General features: G+C 36.4%; 1 protein-coding gene across 3 annotated transcripts in view; it reads left to right on the top strand.

The window, feature by feature from the left end:
* The window catches only part of LOC127854976 (syntaxin-like), a 95165-nt gene that overhangs the window by 834 nt on the left and 77599 nt on the right, over window positions 1-16732 (top strand). For all 3 annotated transcript variants that reach the window (XM_052390188.1, XM_052390186.1, XM_052390196.1), the window contains exon 2: window positions 11041-11121. In XM_052390188.1, the coding sequence (XP_052246148.1) occupies window positions 11041-11121 (81 nt within the window). The remainder of the gene's footprint in view (window positions 1-11040; window positions 11122-16732) is intronic.

A 16732-nucleotide genomic window follows, 5' to 3' on the forward strand; every position in this document is an offset into this window, starting at 1 on the left:
TAACCGAAATCAACAGAATAAAGTGTTCTCTGCGTATCAAAAAATCAATACCCGCACGCTTTGCAGGAGTATACCTTGACCTTGTACATTGCAGCATAATTTTCTCGCACTTTTGTCAGGAAATATACATGATGAATGTATATTGGAAGCATTTGTAAACTTCATGTTAACGTTTAAAATCGTAGTGTGTTTCGGATTACTTATTATTATTCTCATTTGGAAATTTTACGGAACATTTATCCTTATGAACTTTAAACGATCACCTGGCATATTAATTCATATTGTAGACGTACCTGTGAATTAAAACATATATTAATTTTCTATACAATTTTCTTTTTTATACATGTACGTACTACAGTATTTAAACAATTTATTATAACAATGTTTTTATTTTTTGGCATGCCCAGAAGCACACTGTTAACGCGGCGGTCACTGATAAGAACGGAAATTGTCTGCATTTACCGACTAGGCTAAAGTAATACACGCCGCGGGAATAAGCGAACGCGGCGTAAAGCGGAGCGTTTTTATCGAGTTCACCTCGCTCTCCAAACGCCGCGTGAACACTCGCTAGCAGAAAACCCCGCGGAAGGAGCGCATTTTTTGGGGAAAACGCGTGGAGTGTACTGTATCAGGGCTTAACGGGAACAGTACTAATTTTAGCACAGTGCAATAATCAGCATCGGGGTAATTTTCAATTGCCGATTAAACGTTGTTTTGTTTGGTAAAGATGTGTTAATACTTGAAATTTTAATATTTTCGGCCAGAAATGCAACTCATCCTGCAGGACGAGCGCTGCAGGAATATTCACTCGTCCGGAGCCGATTTTTACTCGTTATTACGAGCGGGCGAGTAAATTTGTTCAGCCCTGCTATTATACTATTTTAAAATTATTAATTATAATATAACTTATAATAATTAATTGGTAAAATAGTTATATGTTTCAAACTTTGCTTACCAATTTTATCTCCTACAAAAAGGTACTCCAAATGCAAGGTGCAACAGTTTTCTATCTATTTTTTATTTGATCATGCACAATGTGATTTCTATGTTAATTCCTAAATCAAGTTTCAAACTATTTTCAAGTCAATCACACTTGCTAATATTTAATGCATACTGAAATATAAATCTTTAATAGTTAAAATAGTGGCACTCGTCATATTACAACTGCATGATGACAGGTTTTAGAGGAAATGGGTTATATCAACACCTATACAATCACTGTCACCACCTTTTTTCAAGGTGGTTTATCAGCAATCAAAATCAAAACAGCAATCAAAACAGGAAGTTGAAAAATGAATGGCTCTAAGCCATAGTCAAATGTTTTTTGCATTAAGCTGATATTTGTATGCTCAATTATGCATTTCTTCACTCTTTGATTGTTCTCATACTTATTCGCTGACTTTCACAGTGTTTATACAAGTGATGTAAGTCCACTCCAGTTCTATTTTCTTCAGCCTGTTAAGTGTGAAGGAGTATTTTTCTGAATGTACAAGTTATAAGTGATTGTTTACATTTAATTTTATTTTTTGCAAAAAAATGAAAGTGTAACAAAAAAGGTCACACAGATAATATTTGGACCTTAATTGTCTCATAGACTATTTAGTAGATACTTAATGTTAATGTCTCTCAGCTTTGTACCATTTTTAAGCTTGTTTTGTAACCATGGTTGTGTTAGATACTGGTACCTCATCTTTAATTCAAGTACCATCGCGATTTGTTATGTGGAATATAATTTTGGTTTGTTAGGGTACTGGTGCAATTTTAACACATGTTCCATATCTAATTTCAATCAGGAATCACCAGGTTGTTCTGTGCATCATTCTGATAATTGTGGCTATTGTTGGTTATTATGCATGTGACACAAAGCAATGCTAATCATAAATGATTGATTGTGGCTATAAATTGCTCCAGCTTGCACACATCTTTTTGTTCTTTGCTGGACTTTTTTTTTTGTTTTAGTGAGCAGATATCCATTTACTGTAGATTGTTCAACCTAATTGAATATTTTTCGGAGAATACAATTTGTATGCTTCCCTCTGAGTTTTATGTATATAATTCATATGCTAAGAAAACTGTCAAAATATTACATTTCATAATTGTTTCTAATTTAACAATTTCCATTCAAATCAATTTACAAGAACAGCAAAAATGTGGCGCCATTACCAATGTCAAAAAGTAGTAATAATTTGTTTTTTGGTAATTCACCTCCCTACATGTACATGTACGCGCCCTGCCCTCCCGAACCTCCGCCCTGCCACCCCCCCCCCCCCCCCCCCCCCCGAACCTCCGCCCTGCCCCCCCCCCCCTCAAAAAAAAAAAAAAAATTTTTTTTTCATATGATAATTCATAAATCTCTTATTACATTGTAATTAGTTTAATACTCATTGTAGACAATATATTTGAATGGTTTAATAATAATGGGAATAATACAATTATTTATAAAATATAAATGAACATGCAATAGGAAGCATTCCAGAAACACCCGCGCGCTCGAACCTGCCCTTTTCACAAAATACTGCGCGTCGAAAGTGCCCTTTTGACAAAATACTGCGCGTCGAAAGTGCCCTTTTGACAAAAAAGCCCCCCTGCCCTTTTCAAATCCTAGCTGGAGCACTGCAGCTCTGTGAATTTAAATTTATCCAAAAACAAAATTTAATCCCAATTAAATATAGTTTTTTTACGCAATATAAAAAATATGCTCCCTGTCCCATTAACAAAACGCTAAATGGTTTGAACACTGTCCTAATAAAAACCTTTACAACATTGTTGGATAACTTACTGTCCTGCATATTGATTCCTGTCAGGATTTTTGGCTAGTATTATTACATGTATGCCTCCGGGTCCCTTCAAAGATGAGGGTGTAAATGTATATTGTTTTGCTGGATGTCGGTTGGTCGGTAGACCAGTTTGTTTCTGATCAATAACTTGTGGAGGGATTTACCAATAAGCTTGATACATCCCATTTGCATTGGCCTTTGCCAGTAGATCACCCCTATTGAAATTGGGGTCACTATGTCAAAGGTCACTGTCACACTAAGAATGATAATTGTTTCCGATCAATAACTTGTGAACGGAAGGACCTATTGGCTTGATACTTTCTATGTGTATTGGCATTGGACAGTAGATGGCCCCTATTGAAATAGGGGTCACTAGGCAGGGGTTTTTTTTGCTAAAAAAGTGACGCCGATATTCGGCGTCTTCCCCTACCAGAATTTTTCCCCTCAAAATACAATTTCCCCACCAAAAATATCATGCTTATTTTTCCTTTGGGCATTCGACAATTATCCAATTTGCACCATGTACAACGATCTTTCTCTCTCTCCAGATGAACACAAAAAATCTGGGAATCTCAGTTATTCTAAATATAGCTCTTAAATTACGTCATGTAAATTGGGCAACTAATCGTAATAATCATGTGACTATTTTACTGGCTACCAGTCTTGCACGAGAAGGGTGTTTCGTCAATAAATTACCGGAAACCAGTCGAATTTTCATCTGGGCTATGTGCAAGCCAAGATATAAACGTGAAAACATAAAAAAAATGTCTCACAATTGGCGTTCTTACACAAACAAAATAAAACATTCGGACTCGGAAGATGCTGAACGCATCAAGGCATTTTTTAAGAAAGAATCATCTAAAACCGTTATAACCCAGCAGGATTCTGAGGTAATCAACATCGAACATTGAGAAAGTGAAAGTAGACAATCGGCAGCTGCCGCTCCTTTCCCTTCCAATACTGTAGCAGAACAAGATCGTCAACCCAGTCATCATGAAATTGAAATCACAAAATTGACATCGTCCCTCTGCCCCAGTACAGAAATATAGTTGAAAACATTTCCCATTATAAGATCTACACCTGCAACTAAATTAAGGTCTTTGACTTTAATACGTGCTTAATGTGTTTAAGAATAAAAAGGACAGAGAAAAGCCTGTTTTGATGAATTATAGACAATGAAATGAACAGTTTTTATTTTTCCCCTAATATGTCTCTTTCGCACTCTTTTTTCCCCTTTCACCCAGCGTCCAGCGTCTTCCCCTTTCTCTAAAAAAAAACCCTGCTAGGTTTAAGGTCAAGGTCATTGTAACACTGAGTGTAAAAAAATTCCAATCAATAACTTGTCAACTATTCACCGATTGGCTTGATACTTCCCATTTGCACTGGCCTTGGACAGTAGATTATCCCTATTCAATTGAAATTGGGGTCACTAGTTCAAAGGCTGAAGTCACTGTGACAATCACATTAAGTGTGTTAAATTGGTTATAATTTATTGGGGTGAAAATTGTCCTAGTCGACAAATAAATGAGGTGCTGATTGTCCGACAATCAGGTAATATATTTTACTCTTGGAATATGAATCCTAGTGAAAGCCTAAATAGGTCATATTCTAAATATTGTTTAAAAAAAAAGCCCTTCAATGAAATATTAGGACAGTGTAGAAGTTGATGGGTGCATTATGTGCATAACCTCTACTTACCAGCTGTTACACTGGAAATGTTGATTGGTTATGGGTGCATTATATGCATTACCGCTCCTTACCAGCTGTTACACTGGAACAGTGAACAGTTGATTGGTGATGGGTGCATTATGTGCATTACCTCTACTTACTAGCTGTTACACTGGAACAGTTGATTGGTGATGGGTGCATTATGTGCATTACCGCTCCTTACCAGCTGTTACACTGGAACAGTTGATTGGTTATGGGTGCATTACCTTTCCTTACCAGCTGTTAAACTGGAACAGTTGATTGGTTATGGGTGCATTATGTGCATTACCTCTCCTTACCAGCTGTTACACTGGAACAGTGGATTGGTTATGGGTGCATTATATGCATTACCTCTCCTTACCAGCTGTAACACACTGGAACAGTTGATTGGTGATGGGTGCAATACAGTACACTCCACACGTTTCCCCCCAAAAACGCGCTCACTCCGCGTTTTTATTCCTGCTAGCAAGTGTTTACGCCGAGTTTGAAAGCGAGGTAAAACGCCGCGTTCCGCCGAGTTCGCGGCGTGTATTACTTTGGTCTAGTCTGTAAATGCAGATGATTTCCGTTCTTATCAGCAACCGCCGCGCAACACCGCAATAGCAGTGTGCTACAGTGAGCATGCCAAAAAATAAAAACATTGTCATTAAAAATTGTTCTAATACTGTGGCTTATAAAAATAAAGATAATTGTATAAACAATTCATATATGTTTTTATTCACAGGTACGTCGACAATATGATTGAATATACGACACGTAAAGCGTTTTGACCAAATAATATTTAATTCATAACACATATAACACCAGAATAAATGTTCCGTTTAATTTCCAAATGAGAATAATTGTTTGTATCTCGGAAACACGCTTCTGATTTTTAATGTTAACACGACGTTTACAAATGCTTCCAATATACAGTCATCATGTATATTTCCCGACAAAAGCGCGCGAAAAATATGCTACAATGTACAAGTTCAAGGTTTATGCGTGAAAAGCGTGGAAAGTGTGCGTGTAATAATTTTTTTAAACAAACTTTGTAGTGCAGAGAACACTGAATTCTGTTGATTTCGGTTAAAAGTTTCTTTGGTATTTTTTAACACAATTATATCGCGAATAATTTTTTATTTCCTCCAAATTAATTTCAATTCAAATATCTTTATGGTTACGGTATTTTAGTATAGTAATTATTGAAACAGTTACTGTACTGTATACCGATTAAAGAGAACATCAGTCTGGACGGAACTGGATTAAGTGTTTGGCATTATGTGTTGTTTTGACAAAAGGGATTAACATGTGTGAATGTCACTCTGCCGATTTGGTCCATAATTACTGGTAAACATTGTTTTGAATGTCAACGCAACTAGAACACAACTGTGAATATTTAATGCAACTCTCAACTTAATAATTACCATCTTCTTTTAGCAATCAATAGAATAACCTGCCTACGAAGAGAAAAATAAATGCTTAAGTGAGCAGTGAATTGACTTCGTTCCGACAATTAAAACCATTCCTTATGCATTCGTTGAACATGTTTACTTGAGTTAGTTATGCATTCAGACAGGAAGTGGCTTTCCTTTGATAACGTCAAACTGTCAATTCACACAGATTTCTGAGACTTTTAATAGGGTCCTCAGTCATTTGTTTACATGTTCAGTATAGAAAAAACACCTGCCATGACATGAAAACTTTGGATTAAATTATCAAAATAAAAACAATGTTGCAAACTGTGATTATATTAATTGGTAAGTATCAGTTTAAAGACGACGTTTTGTTTGTCGTAAATCAACAAGTTTTCTATACAACTACTTCTACAACCACGTGGGGATCGATCTATATAAATAAATATATATATACAGTACAGCCAAAGCGGAACAAACGTATTTTGCGATCCGCGGCGGCATGGCGAAACGAGTCGATGCCGCGTCAGTCGTTGAAGCCGCGTCAGTATGCAGTGATTTTTTTTGCTCAAATTTACAGCCGAATTTCGGCTGCTTCCCAATCGCAAAAAAACACGTTTTTTCCCAAAATTCTGACCAAAATTTCCCAAAAAAAAGCCCAACTTCCAAAAAAAAAAAAAAAAAAAAAAATATTTTTTTTTTTTTTTTTTTTAGAAAGAAGTCTCATATAACTTAATTATGATTTCTTAAATCTAGGTCTCAACTTTATTTTTTAAACATCTTACAAAATATATAACTTGAATTTAGTCATTTTTGTCCGTAAATAATTCCCAAACTTGCCACTTTTATAGATTAAAAAAATCAACAATTTGACCAGACTCCTTGTCTAGAAAACTCCCTGAACATGCACTTAAAAACAATATCACTTCTGTTACTTATAATCCTATTTATAATGCTTCATTTTTCCCAATTTTATGGTTTATCGCGCTATTTTTCCCAATTTCACGGTTTATCGCGCTAATTTTCCCAATTCAAAAGGCACAGGCTGTAACAAATTAAAGCAAAAAAAATCACTGGTATGCGGCGGCAAGTCCCATTTCGCCGCGAAACTTCGCATCTGTCCGCCGAGGCATGCCGCGATCCGCGACATGATGCCGAGTCGATGCGCATCATGAAATAAAAAATCTTTTAAAAATTATTAGTTACATGTAGTTAACAGTTTTTGAAAGAACAATTATATAAATAATTAAAATCATAATAAATTTATTGTGCGCGGATTGTATTAACATATACATGTAAGCATAGTTAATGTGTCTGGCCAATTAAGTTTGTTTCCCGCCCTTAGTGTATGTATTTCACACATAAACAAGGTCACGTAATTATGTTTTTGCACATACAAGTGGTCAAGGTTCCAGCATATGGTGGATTTATAAATTAATTGCATGTTGATTCTGCTCTTATATTTGAGCTGAGAAAATTAGCAGTTTGAAGCCACATCAATAATCACGACTGTGACGACGTATTTGTTGTTTTGTTAATTATCAGCTTATTATAACTATTGTTTGAATATGCGTATATAAACACGTTATATTTTGTTCATATTATACAGTTAATATTGCTACTAATTACCCGATAATCCCGTATATTCCAGTTTTAAAGCAAATGCTGGTAAATATTTACGATGCACAAACATTCTCGATATTTCCTTAAGTATCAAAAACATTTTGGCATTTGTTTCTATTTATAGAGATGATGAAATAACGTCTAATCGGGGCGTTTTTTTCCCACTGAACACGCGATTTACGCCTGACCCGATGTTCATGTATTTATACAACACAAAATACACCCAAACTTTCCAAACGACGTTCTACATGTCTGCATAATTTTCGCGCGCTTTTTATGAAACAAAGGATATTTTAGTACTGTTTATTTGATGCTAGAATTTGCCAAAGGACGCGTTAGCATAAAAATTCGGAAGTGTGTTTCGGATTACAAATTTAATAATGATAATCGAACAAAACATAAACAGTTGCGTGTAATTAATTCTACGCTACACATACATGTACATGTATGTACATGTAGGTGGATATCTTTTCACTCAATCTGCAGCGTACGTATGCGGTGGATTTACTGCGCGAAAGTACGCGAAGTTTATACAGACTCGGCGTCGTTGCGCGGATCGATGCTGAGTGCCACGGCGATACGCCGCGTGAACACACGATTTGGCCGCCTCGGACTAATAATCTGGCCGTGGCGTAGCCGCAGATTATGTTTGTGCCGCTTTGGCTGTACTGTATGTACTTGTAATAAATGTAATTTTATTTGAAAATCAGGAAGTCAAACAAAGTTCAATTGATCATTATCTCGTTAAACACGGAGTTTCCCCGCGTTGCCAATGCCGAGGGCAGCCGCATCGGCTTATCAATTTTGCCGATCGTTAAACGCGGAGTCCCAAATCATGCAAATGCTGCGTATCGCGAAATTTTCTTAATCTCCCTCAGCGTTACAGCACACAGCGTATGGAGGGAAATTGGGGAAAACGCATGGAGTGAACTGTATGTTCATTACCTCTCCTTACCAGCTGTTACACTGGAACAGTGAACAGTTGATTGGTTATGGGTGCATTATATGCATTACCTCTCCTTACCAGCTGTTACACTGAACCAGTTGATTGGTGATGGGTGCATTATGTGCATTGCCTCTCCTTACCAGCTGTTACACTGGAACAGTTGATTGGTTATGGGTGCATTATGTGCATTACCTTTCCTTACCAGCTGTTACACTGAAACAGTTGATTGGTTATGGGTGCATTATGTGCATTACCTCTCATTACCAGCTGTTACACTGGAACAGTTGATTGGTGATGGGTGCATTATGTGCATTACCTCTACTTACCAGCTGTTACACTGAAACAGTTGATTGGTTATCGATGCATTATGTGCATAACCTCTCCTTACCAGCTGTTACACTGGAACAGTTGATTGGTGATGGGTGCATTATGTGCATTACCTCTACTTACCAGCTGTTACACTGGAACAGTTGATTGGCTATGGGTGCATTATATGCATTACCTCTCCTTACCAGCTGTTACACTGGAACAGTTGATTGGTTATGGGTGCATTATGTGCATTACCTCTCCTTACCAGCTGTTACACTGGAACAGTTGATTGGTGATGGGTGCATTATGTGCATTACCTTTCCTTACCATCTCTGAAACTGGAACAGTTGATTGGGTATGGGTGCATTATGTGCATTACCTCTCATTACCAGCTGTTACACTGGAACAGTTGATTGGTGATGGGTGCATTAAATTATGTGCATTACCACTCATTACCAGCTGTAACACTAGGGCAGTTGATTGGTTATGGGTGCATTACCTCTCCTAACCAGCTGTTACACTGGAACAGTTGATTGGTTATGGGTGCATTATGTGCATTACCTCTCCTTACCAGCTGTTACACTGGAACAGTGGATTGGTTATGGGTGCATTATATGCATTACCTCTACTTACCAGCTGTTACACTGGAAATGTTGATTGGTTATGGGTGCATTATATGCATTACCGCTCCTTACCAGCTGTTACACTGGAACAGTGAACAGTTGATTGGTGATGGGTGCATTATGTGCATTACCTCTACTTACTAGCTGTTACACTGGAACAGTTGATTGGTGATGGGTGCATTATGTGCATAACCTCTCCTTTCCAGCTGTTACACTGGAGCAGTCGATTGGTGATGGGTGCATTATGTGCATTACCTCTCCTTACCAGCTGTTACACTGGAACATTGTACAGTTGATTGGTGATGGGTGCATTATGTGCATTACCACTCATTATACCCCCATTACCATTGTTAATGGAGGCTATATAGGAGTCACTTTGTCGGTCTGTCCTGAAATTTCATCCGATCTTCACCAAACTTGGTCAGAAGTTGTATCTAGATGATGTCTAGGTCAAGTTTGAATATGGGTCATGCCAGGTCAAGAACTAGGTCACGGGGTCACTAAGTGTGTTTTAAACTGAAAGTTTGTCCAGACCATAACTATGTCATTTATCCTTGGATTTTAAAATGACTTGGTACATTAGTTCACCATCATGGGTTGGTGTGTCGTGTGAAAAAAGTAGGTCGATATCTCAATGGTCAAGGTCAGACTTGGAGTTCACAGGTCAAATGCTTGTCCAGGCCATAACTTTGTCATTTATTGTGAGATTTTAAAATCATTTGGCAAATTTGTTCACCATCATTGGACAGTGTGTCGCACGAAAGAATTACATCGATATCTCCAAGGTCAAGGTCACACTTTGAGTTCAACGATCATTAATGAGCTTGTCCAGGCCATAACTATGTCATTCATTTTAAGATTTAAACATCATTTGGCACATTATGTTCACCATCATTGGACAGTGTGTCGCGTGAAAGAATTACGTTGATATCTCCCAGGTTAAGGTCACACTTTGAGTTTGAAGGTCAAAAATGGCCATAAATGAGCTTGTCCGGGCCATAACTATGTCGTTCATTGTGAGATTTTAAAATCATTTGGCACATTTGGTCACCATCATTGACGGTGTGTTGCGTGAAAGAATTACGTAGATATCTCCAAGGTCAAGGTCACACCTTGAGTTCAAAGGTCAAAAATGGCCATTAATGAGCTTGTCCGGGCCAAACTATGTCGTTTATTGTGAGATTTTATAATCATTTGGCTCTTTTGTTCACCATCATTGGACGGTGTGTCGCGCGAAAGAATTACATCGATATCTCCAAGGCCACACTTTTAGTTCAAAGGTCAAAAATGGCAATAAATGATCTGGTCTGGGCCATAAGTATGTCATTCATTGTGAGATTTTTAAATGACTCTGTACATTAATTTTTTTCACAGTCATTTTACGGCGTGTCATGTTAAAGAATTCAAGAGTTCAAAGGTCAAAATGGCTGTAAATGATAATGGCATAATAATTCTTAAAAATCCTCATAAATTAGATTCTCTTGTTTTTTGAAGACAGCATGCAAAATAGTCTGTGTCAATGCGGCACGTGGAGGTATACGTCACATCTGTGACAAAGCTCTAGTTACCAGCTGTAACACTAGGGCAGTTGATTTCTGATTGGTGCATTATGTGCATTACCTTCCCTAACTATCTTTTGATACCAGTGGTTGTTGTTGCAGACACAGAGTGAAGATGAAGATACTGACGATGTCCAGGTGGGGGTGGATGCTGGGGGCTTCATGGATGAGTTCTTTGCCCAGGTAACCACACTATTGTTGTGCACACGTTTAGTTTTTATTGCCAATATTAACCTGACATTGGCCAATATGATGAATACGATAGTTTTCATATTGAAATCATGTTGAATAGATGAAAGAATAAATTTTTATATTTATTTTATATTAAAAAGTATTGTATGCTAAAACAAAAACAATATATAAGACACATTCCAAGTGTGTTTTTTACACTTATACAGTTTGCAACTGTTAGATATATATCCAGCGTTTTTCCTCACCACTTTAGGAATAGTACCGGTACCGGAACAATTCGGAAATTAGCTGCGTTTTCATCCAAATTGGGAAAATTGTTAAATATGCTGAAAACTGTATAAAACATTTACAAATAATAATTTGCATACATGTATTAACATCAAAGTTGTGTTTGATCTCCTGTGAAATCCTGTTTCTATCAAGTTGATAGAAACAGGATTTCACAGGAGATCAAACACAACTTTGATGTATCAACACTAAACAACACATTTATTAAACCCAACAATCTTATAAATAGAGCTGTGCTTGCAAGTATCAATAGTCTAAATTGGGACTCTAATGCCTCAGTCACAAATAATCAAGTCGCCAGCCGATGTGTCCGATCTTCAGGCATCGGCAAGACTGGACACATCGGAGCCGTCAGCCATCTGATGAGTGACACAGTTTCATACCTCAGTCACAAATAGAAACCCATCACAGTCTGATCAGGGGAAGACGTTTTTTCCTGCTCATAGGGCTTGCTCACGGCTGATGATCACACTGACACCTGGTCATTTTGTAGCATCAGGCGGCGCCGAATTAATTTTAAGTCCCACTTAAAATTTTGCCCCAAGTCAGGCCCAATATTTGATACATTATCCCCAATTTTAAGTCAGAATTATATAAATGCTCGACGCAGCTCCAGTGATAACCAGTATGGTAATTTGTTTGGCTTTTTATGTCCGCCACCACTATAGTGGGGGACATATTGTTTTTGCCCTGTCTGTTGGTTGGTTGGTTTGCGTCAACTTAAACATTTGCAATAACTTTTGCAATATTTAAGAAAGCAACTTGATATTTGGCATGCATATGTATCTCATGGAGCTGCACATTTTGAGTGGTGAAAGGTCAAGGTCATCCTTCAATGTCAAAGGTCAAAAATACTAAGTCAAAGCGGCACAGAAGGGGACCTAGTGTTTCTGACAAACACATTTCTTGTTTCATTTTACAGTGATATTGGTTTAATCAAAGACCTATAGATAACACAGATTGGAAACTTCGCGCCTTTCCGGCTATCTCTCGGCGGGGTCACGTGGTCGAGAAAACAATAAGTACGCTGAGGATCAGCAGACGATTTATTCCATGAATCAATCGGAGTAGTCCGGAGATAGCCGGTGTATCACGATTGCGATAAGATAGTGACGCGTCAGTAGCAACGGCTACGATTATCGAGCAAAGTTATGCGAAAATGTTACGGCGCTATGAAAGGCGGCTGTAACTTGGTCAATAATGATCCGATTTTTATAGAATAAAGTTTCATAGAAACATGGGTAATTATGTTTTTTTTTATAAAATCTCGATTTTATTTACCTACAATAAGAATTTATAATGCCGCGATCGTTGAAGAAATAGCGCTAAGAACTTCCAAATCGTGGCGAGAATGCTGTTAAATAGTTTATTTGAAAGGATTTTGCTGATAAAATATTCTTGTATAATTTGGTATTTCAAACAGTTAAAACCTTATAAAATATTATTATTTCAAAACGGATAGATATATGTGGACACATAGATCTAGGTCTCTGATTAAAACAACATTACAGTAAAATAATTGCTATGAATTATAATAAATGCTATGATCGTTCGATCCAAAAACGGTTTCAGTTAGACTTCTTTCAATATTGATAGTGTAGATTTTTTCAATTGTTTAATTCTCTTTTTATTTAGATCTTATTCATGAGTTATAGGTTATTAAAGTTTTGTTTGTAATCCAGTTTTTTTTTTTTGGTAATTAAATTAAGCTTTCAGTATCGTGGGCTAGGATTTCGCGAAAAGAAAAAAAACAAAACTTTTCACGCGCGTGTAATTGTTGGATCAATTAGCGAACTGAAGAAGATGCTTTGTGTATTTTTTCTTTTTTCTTGAGAATTAATTAAAAGAAGGGATCCTAACTTCAATTATCAGTTTGCGTTGTTGATTGATTTTAATTGTGTGATCAGTGGCCGCGGCCGACGAATTATAGTCATCTCACAGCTTTTGTTTGTGTTTTAATAGTAATCTCACAGCTATCTGTTAAAATATGTTTGTATATTAACTTACATGTGTAACATTGACAAGAAAACTGGAAATACTAATAAAAGATATTAAATGAGAATTTAAACACATACATTGTACTTTCATCTTGTTTTTTATTCATACCAAGATAAACATATTACCCAGAATAAAAATCTTATTTCTTCGATTTGAGGTGAATAATGACTAAGTTTTTCACAATGAACCAAAGCACCTTTGACGACATGTGTGTATAATAGGGTAAAAGAGCTTAAAATTGTACCATCTTTGTACAAGGCCAAAATCCTATAAAATGAACATTTTCCTCCAGTTTAGTTTATTCATACCCAGATTAACATATCACCAAGCATAAAAATCTGACTTAATCTATTTGGGATGAAAAATGAAAAAGTTTATCAAAAAGAACAAAAACACGTTTGACAGCAATCTTGTACAACAGAAAAAAAGAGCTTAAAATTGTACCAACATTGTATAAGGCCAAATACTTTAAATTGATTATTTTCTTCTGGTTTGTTAACATCTCACCTAGCATAAAAATCTTACGTTATCAATATGTGATGCTTAATGAAGATGTTTAAAAAAAAATGCTTCGGGCCTTTCAATTTTAAAAAAATTATCGAAAATGAACGAATCCAGTGTTCTCTTTCAAATTCCGATAAATTAATAATTAATTAGAATAACAACTACCAAAACCTAAAGAATTATCAACACAGAAAATAAATACTTATTTTTATTAACACAAAAAATATTCAATATGTCTTTTTTCGGCGACCGACTTTGCTCACTACGCGAAGTTCGTAACGTTGCGCTTTCAGACATTCATTGCTATGCAAACTGGCAACCGAGCGCTAAAAACACTAATTAACACATTAAGATTGTTAATAACAATATCAATATAATATAAACTACCAGATCATGCTCAGAATACCCTACGACAACAAATATTAACGACTAATTACTAAGAATAATTGATTGCTTTATAACAAAATGGCCGACAGTAGCTGGAACAGGGAAGAATCTACAGGTACACCGGCATCTCCAAAATCAATGTCACGTGACCCGCGTCCGCTGTTAGATATTATCGCATATCGCTATCGCGAAGAGGAGAGTTTCCAATCTGTGTTATCTATAGGTCTTTGGTTTAATACTACTAATCGAGTAGCATAAGAGTATGGCTCCGTGGCACTGAAGATGTGAACGATTGTGAAACAGTTATGAGTAAATAACCAAGTTTCACTATCAATGAATCTTAAGTTGTTTTGTGGCAAATAATTTGCTTTGCTATACCTATCACGCTAATCAGTCCTTACCGTGTACTCCTCCACAAAAAAATTGTGGCCAAGTATACAAAGCAGACGGATGATATCAATCTGGTGTAATCCTCGTGGAAATATTGTGGAGTTCATGCTTAATATTGTCAAAACATTTATTTCTACATGTAAAGTCTTTTAACAAATTATTATTTATAAACTTAAACTGCTAATGTTTTATTGCATTTTCTAATTACCATAATTAAATTTGTACTTGGAAAATCACTTTGAATTTACTGAGTAAACAGAAAATCCGAACAAAACTGGATCAAGCGTTGGGTGTTATAAAAACATGCTTAGCAGGTATACTGACCTATTGTGTAGACTGCGAGGTTTTAACAAAACGGATTAACATGTACCTATGCAACTGATTTTTTTCTGCAAATTGGGTATTTTTTTGTGTATTTGGATTTTTTTTAGCACACATGTCTCAAAGTGATATGGTGAGCTTATGTGAACGTGTGATGTCCGGCGTTCTGTGTGCGTGCGTGTGTCCGCCAACAATTTGTTTGTGTAGAGGTCATAGTTTTCATCCAAACTTTATGAAATTTGGTCAAAATGTTTATCTTGGTGTAATCTGGGTTGGGATTGTATTTGGGTCATCTGGGGTCAAAAACTAGGTCACTAGGTCAAATAATAAAAAACCTTGTGTAGACAATAGAGGTCACAGTTTTCATCCAATCTTTATGAAATTTGGTCAGAATGTTTATCTTAATGAAATCTTGGTTGGGATTGTATTTGGGTCATCTGGGGTCAAACACTAGGTCACTAGGTCAAATAATAGAAAAACCTTGTGTAGACAATAGTAGTCACAGTGTTCATCCAATCTTTATGAAATTCGGTCAAAATGTTTATCTTGATGAAATCTGGATTGGGATTGTATTTGGGTCATCTGGGGTCAAAAACTAGGTCACTAGGTAAATAATAGAAAAGCCTTGTGTAGAAAATAGAGGTCACAGTTTTCATCCAATCTTTATGAAATTTGGTCAGAATGTTTATCTTGATAAAATCTGGGTTGGGATTGTATTTTGGTCATGTGGGGTCAAAAACTAGGTCACTATTTCAAATAATAGAAAAACCTTGTGTAGACAATACAGGTCACAGTTTTCATCCAATCTTTATGAAATTTGGTCGGAATTTTAATCTTGATGAAATCTGGGTAGGAATTGTATTTGGGTCATCTGGGGTCAAAAACTAGGTCACTAGGTCAAATAATAGAAAAACCTTGTGTTGACAATAGAGGTCACAGTGTTAATCCAATCTTTATGAAATTTGGTCAGAATGTGTATCTTGATAAAATCTGTATTGGGATTGTATTTGGGTCATCTGGGGTCAAAAACTAGGTCACTAGGTCAAATCATACAAACACCTTGTGTAGACAATAAAGGTCACAGTTTTCATCTGATCTTAATGAAATATGGTCAGAATGTTTGTCTTGTTAAAATCTGGGTTGGGATCTAATTTGGGTCATCTAGGGTCCAAAACTAGGTCACTCGGTCAAAGTTGAAAAAAACTTGTGTAATCAGTAGAGGTCACAGTTTTCATCCAAAGTTAATAAAATTTGGCCAGAATGTTAATCTTGATGAAATCTGGGTTGGGATCGTATTTGGGTCATCTGGGGTCAAAAACTAGGTCACTAGGTCAAATAATAGAAAAACCTTGTGTAGACAATAGAGGTCATCATTTTCATCTGATCTTAATGAAATATGGTCAGAATGTTTATCTTGATAATATTTGATTTTCGATCGTATATTGGTCATCTGGGGTCAAAAATTAGATCACCAGGCCAATTCTAGTAAAACCTTGTGTAGATGAAAAAGGTCACAGTTTTCATCACGTCTTAATGAAATTTTGTCAGAATGTATTAATTGATGAAATCTGGCTTGGGATTGTATATGAGTCTGATAGAATTTAAGTTGATGTAGCAAGGTTAGTCAGGTGAGCGATTCAGGGCCATCATGGCCCTCTTGTTTTGAAATTGGGGAAAATGGTGTCATTGGGAATGGTGCTGTTTTTTGGTACCA

Source organism: Dreissena polymorpha, chromosome 1 (assembly GCF_020536995.1).
Source record: "Dreissena polymorpha isolate Duluth1 chromosome 1, UMN_Dpol_1.0, whole genome shotgun sequence".
Taxonomy (NCBI): Eukaryota; Metazoa; Mollusca; class Bivalvia; order Myida; family Dreissenidae; genus Dreissena; species Dreissena polymorpha.